The sequence below is a fragment of the Trichomycterus rosablanca genome, chromosome 15, assembly GCF_030014385.1.
Source record: "Trichomycterus rosablanca isolate fTriRos1 chromosome 15, fTriRos1.hap1, whole genome shotgun sequence".
NCBI lineage: Eukaryota > Metazoa > Chordata > Actinopteri > Siluriformes > Trichomycteridae > Trichomycterus > Trichomycterus rosablanca.
This window is the reverse complement of record NC_086002.1, coordinates 2067501-2072500: the sequence shown is the minus strand read 5'-3', so window position 1 is coordinate 2072500 and position 5000 is coordinate 2067501. Positions and strand designations below refer to the sequence as shown.

At 46.6% G+C, this 5000-nt stretch overlaps 1 protein-coding gene across 1 annotated transcript in view; it reads left to right on the top strand.

The window, feature by feature from the left end:
- pard3ba (par-3 family cell polarity regulator beta a) overlaps window positions 1-5000 on the top strand; it is a 112909-nt gene that overhangs the window by 38888 nt on the left and 69021 nt on the right. Inside the window, exons 6-8 of the mRNA XM_063010390.1 lie at window positions 92-178; window positions 1741-1866; window positions 3556-3944. Of these exons, the coding sequence (XP_062866460.1) occupies window positions 92-178; window positions 1741-1866; window positions 3556-3944 (602 nt within the window). The remainder of the gene's footprint in view (window positions 1-91; window positions 179-1740; window positions 1867-3555; window positions 3945-5000) is intronic.

Sequence of the window (5000 nt, the reverse complement as noted above, 5' to 3'; positions counted from 1 at the left end):
TGAGGACTATGGTGTGTGTGTGTGTGTGTGTGTGTGTGTGTGCGCCATTAATGAAGTGTGTGTGTGTGTGTGTGTGTGTGTGTGTTTGCAGTAAACTGACCAGGACTGTGGAGATCTTTGGAGAAATGGGACCTCTGGGGATCAAAGTGGTTCCCTACTGTTCATCACTGAGTGGACGGTGAGTGGAAACACATTCTGAGATCCGACCCCCCCCCCCCCGTGCACTCGGTCCCCTGTCGCCTAGGTGACGCCCTAATTGTCCGACGAGCAGAGGAACACGCTGCACCCTCTGTATTCCTCCACCACTTGTGGCAGAGTCCGAATCTCAGACAATTTGACCGCAGTCCTTTGATCTGTTGAACCCGGACTCACCTTGAGACCGAGGGATTAGAGGCACAGGGACTTAAATTTCGAGGTCAGAACGTTCTGACCTGCAGGACGCGTGCACGCTCGCTCCCTGTGACAGGAAGTGACCCCGAGGTGCAAGGTTTCACACTTCCTGTTGTGGCTGGAGTGGCCCGGAGTCCCTCGTGCGTCCTTCGAGGAAGACGAGCGTCTTTATCTCCACTTCTCCTCTGTCTCGCTTTTGAAAATGTGCTGTGTGACCTGCTGAACTCACACACACACACACACACACACACACACACACACACACACACACACAGTAAGATTAAAGTTTCTACAGGAACACTACACCTCAATCTGAGAAACTGATGAAATATAAAAGAGCTTCAGGACTCCACCGAAACACAGTGAAACCCATTACTTTAAATGAAAGGCTCTTGGAGCTGTTCTGAATCTACCCGTGAGCGTCCAGCCTCTGTGATGTCACCGCTGCTTACCCGGGAACACTGACCCTACAACAGATCCTAGTCAGCGTTCGTAAGTTTATGGACGTGTCGCAAAAAGCATTTCGTAGTTAGAACGTCGTCCCAAAAGTCGGATTATCAGCGGGTTATGAGTTCCACGCTCTGTCAGTGCCTCCTTAAGAAGGACGTGAGCTCATCTGTCCGTGAGATGAAGATGAGTGAACAATACGAGAACGCAGACTGAGATCCGATCCCCCTGTGCACTCGGACCCCTGTTTTTACGGAGGAACACGCTACACCCTCTGTATTCCTCCACCACTTGTGTCGGAGTAGCAGCAACAAGAGCCTACAGGTTAAGGTACAGGTAGTTGTAGCTTAGAGGGTAAGGTACAGGACTAGTAATCGAAAGGTAAATGGTTCAAGACCCACCACTGCTAGATTGCCACTGTTGGGCCCCTGAGCGAGGCCCTTAACCCTCAATTGCTTAGACAATATACTGTCACAGTACTGTGGATAAAAGCGTCTAATAAATGCCGAAAATGTAAATGTGCACGTTCCCCCCGACACCTCGGACTCCCTCATGAGCCGTGACGAGTAGGTGGTGCCCTGCCTCGAACACAGAGGCACGAACCCGGGAGGGTTTCTGATCCAGAGCAGTTCTGTAGAGCGGGGTGGTTCAAACCCTGTGTCCAAAAAAAATGGGTCGCAGACAAAAAACACATGAGCGCCCCCTTGTGTAGGCTTTACGTTATGTCTTGTAAGCCACAGTGCAACCAGATTGTCACTGTCTTTGTTAATTAAGTACATTTTGTTTTAATGCGTCGTTTGATTCGTCCACGGTGACGTAAGACGAGGGTGATATAGGTGTTGGAGAGCTTTTTTTGTTCATTCATTCATTTGTAATTTTACGTTCTTGTGTTTCTGGGATCAGGACGCTCGGACTTCACGTTAAAGGAATCGAGGAGAACAGCCGTACGAAGAAGGAAGGGATCTTCCAGGAGGACGAGTGCATCGTACAGATCAACAACACGCAGCTAATAGACAAGAGCTTCTCAGAGTACGTACCGCTGGTTGAGTTTCTTGGCCACAGGGACCAGAAGTACGTCTGGAGCCACAAGACTCTACCTGCTGTAAAGCGTGGTGGTGGTAGTATTACGCTCTGGGGTCTTCTCCCGTTATTTTAACAGCCGTTTCCGAAGTTTGGCTCAGGATTCACTCGTAAAATCTCGCTATAAAATAAACGTACAAGAGCTTCAGCGATTTCTGCCTGAAGATCTCACAGAGTTCCGATTATTCGGTCACAGAAACGCTGAGACGCTGTACGAGTGAACCTGAACCTCACAGCATCAAACGACCTACAGAACAAACCCAGAATCACATGAGGTGTGAATGCAAAAGAGAAAATGAGAGAGAGTGGGTGAGAGAGACAGAGAAAATGAGAGAGAGAGAGTAAAGGAGGTAGATTGAGTGTGAGTGATAGAGGGGGAGGTAAAGTGAGTGAGAGAGACAGAGAAAATGAAAGAGTGAATGAGAGAGAGGTAAAAGTGAGAGTGAGGATAAGAGAGGTAAAAGTGAGAGAGAGAAAAATTGAAAGAGAGAATGAGAGAGAGGTAAAAGTGAAAGAGAGAAAAATTGAAAGAGAGAATGAGAGAGAGGTAAAAGTGAGAGAAAAATAATCGAGAGGTGAAAGTAAGAGTGAGAATGAAAGAGACATAAAGTGAGAGAGAAATTGAAAGAGAGAATGAGAGAGACATAAAGTGAGAGAGAAAATAATCGAGGGGTGAACGTAAGAGTGAGAATGAAAGAGACGTAAAGTGAGAAAGTGAGGATGAGAGAGGTAAAAGTGAGAGAGAGAGAAATTGAAAGAGAATGAGAGAGGTAAAAGTGAGAGAGAAATTGAAAGAGAGAATGAGAGAGAGGTAAAAGTGAGAGAAAAATAATCGAGAGGTGAAAGTAAGAGTGAGAATGAAAGAGACATAAAGTGAGAGAAATTGAAAGAGAGAATGAGAGACAAAGTGAGAGAGAAAATAATCGAGGGGTGAACGTAAGAGTGAGAATGAAAGAGACGTAAAGTGAGAAAGTGAGGATGAGAGAGGTAAAAGTGAGAGAGAAATTGAAAGAGAGAATGAGAGAGAGGTAAAAGTGAGAGAGAAAATAATCGAGAGGTGAAGGTAAGAGTTAGAATGAGACAGACGTAAAGTGAGAGAGAGAAAATGAGGACGAAAGGAAAAGTAAGCAAATGAGATAATGAGAGAGAGAAAATGAGAGAGTAAAGTAAGTGAGGGAGAAATTGAAACTTCAAAATGAGCGAGAAGGGAAAAGTAATGAGATAATGAGAGAGAGGTAAAGTGACAAAGAAAATGAGAGAGAGCGAGAGTGCGAGTGAGAAGATTACAGAAGGGTAAAGTGAGAGTGAGAAATTGAAACTTGAGGAAACAAGAAGAAAAAGTAAGTGAATGAGATCATGAGAGAGAGAGGTAAATGAAGAGAGAAAATGAGAGAGAGGTAAAGTGAGAGCAGACTGAGAAAACAAAGCAGTCGGTTTTACATTCGCAGGCCACTCAAACTTGCTACTCGTGTGATTATTGGAATTGGGCGTGACCAAGTGTTTCGCATTTGGTGTTATATGAAAAAATTCATTCCGCTTTTTGAAATATAAAGCGTTAAGCTCGCTTGACTGTGGACAGAATCAGCAGCTTCACTTATACGGGCACAGAGAAGTCATCGTGCTCCCTCTCTGTTGCAGGTCTCAGGAGGTGTTTCGTCAGGCCATGTCCTCCTCCGTGGTGCAGCTGGAGGTGCTTCCCGCCTCCAACAAGCTCCGCTACGAGAAGAGCCTGATTGGTCAGATTTTCAACGGCCCTGACTCCGCCCACACGGCCGCTCCCAAACCCAAGAGCCCGCTCCCGCTCCGGGCCGCGCCCTCGTCCCCCACTGGTCCCAAGGAGGTGCCGGCGCCCATCAGACGCGGTGGCCCACCAGACGCAGGCGCAGGAACGCAGGCGGAGTGGCGCAGGGAGACTCCGCCCCTCACGGTCAGGGCCTCGCCCACGCCGAAGAGTCGCAGCGAAAGCCCCGCCTCCGCCGTCACGGCCAATAGGAAAGGAGACAGGAAGCAGATCGACCTGACCAAAGGTGAGTTTTTTTTCTGCTAGCTGTTTGATCTCACAAGATCAAAGCGACTCAAACGAATAAAAGTCTTTGATTTGATTGGCTGACGTCTGCCGGGTGGGCGGGCCTAAGGGTTTCCTCGATTAATTTCCTCCTTGCTGCTGTTGCGGCCCCTGCTGGCGGGTCGAGGCGCTGCACAGGGACGAACCTCCAGCGTATATATCGCTTTTATTCCCTCCTCCCCTCGTCCGGCAACATTTTCCCGCCGGAACCCGCTGGCGTGTGAAATTAAAACGCTGCCGCGTCTAATCCTCATAAAAATAATAATAACGTAATAATACCGCGCCCTCGAGGGCTTGAACACTCGGTTCAGTGCTTATTGGCTGCCGATGCTCTCGTTCCAAAGGATTCTGGGTAATCTCTTCAGGCTGATTCTTCAGTGGCGACCGTCTGAGCTTGAGGCGTCGGAGATGAGTGTGTCACGTTTATATTTAATATAAATAAAAGAGAGGGAAAGTGAGAGAGAAAATGAGAGAGAGGTAAAAGTGAGAGGGAGAAAAAAGAAGAGGTAAATGTGAGAGTGAGAATAAAAGAGAGAGGTAAGAGTAAGAAAATAAGGAAGGTAAAAGTGATAGAAAATGAGAGAGGTAAAGTGAGAGTGAGAACATGAGAGAGGTAAAGTGAGAGTGAGAACATGAGAGAGGTAAAAGTGAGAGAGAGAAAATGAGAGAGGTAAAACTGAGAGAGAAAATGAGAGAGAGGTAAAAGTGAGAGTAAGGTAAAGTGAGAAAGAAAAAATGAGAGAGAGAGGTAAAATGAGAGAGGTAAAGTGTGAGAGAGAAAATGATAGACGTAAAATGAGAGAGGTAAATTGTGAGAGAGAAAATGATAGACGTGAAATAAGAGAGGTAAAGTGAGAGAGGTAAAAGCGAGAGTGAGAATGAGAGAGCAAATGAGTGAGAGGTAAAGAGAGAGTAAAAAATGAGTGAGAGAGGTAGAGAGAGAAAATGAGAGAGTAAAAAATGAGTGAGAGAGGTAAAGAGAGAGTAAAAAAATGAGTGAGAGAGGTAAAGAGAGAGT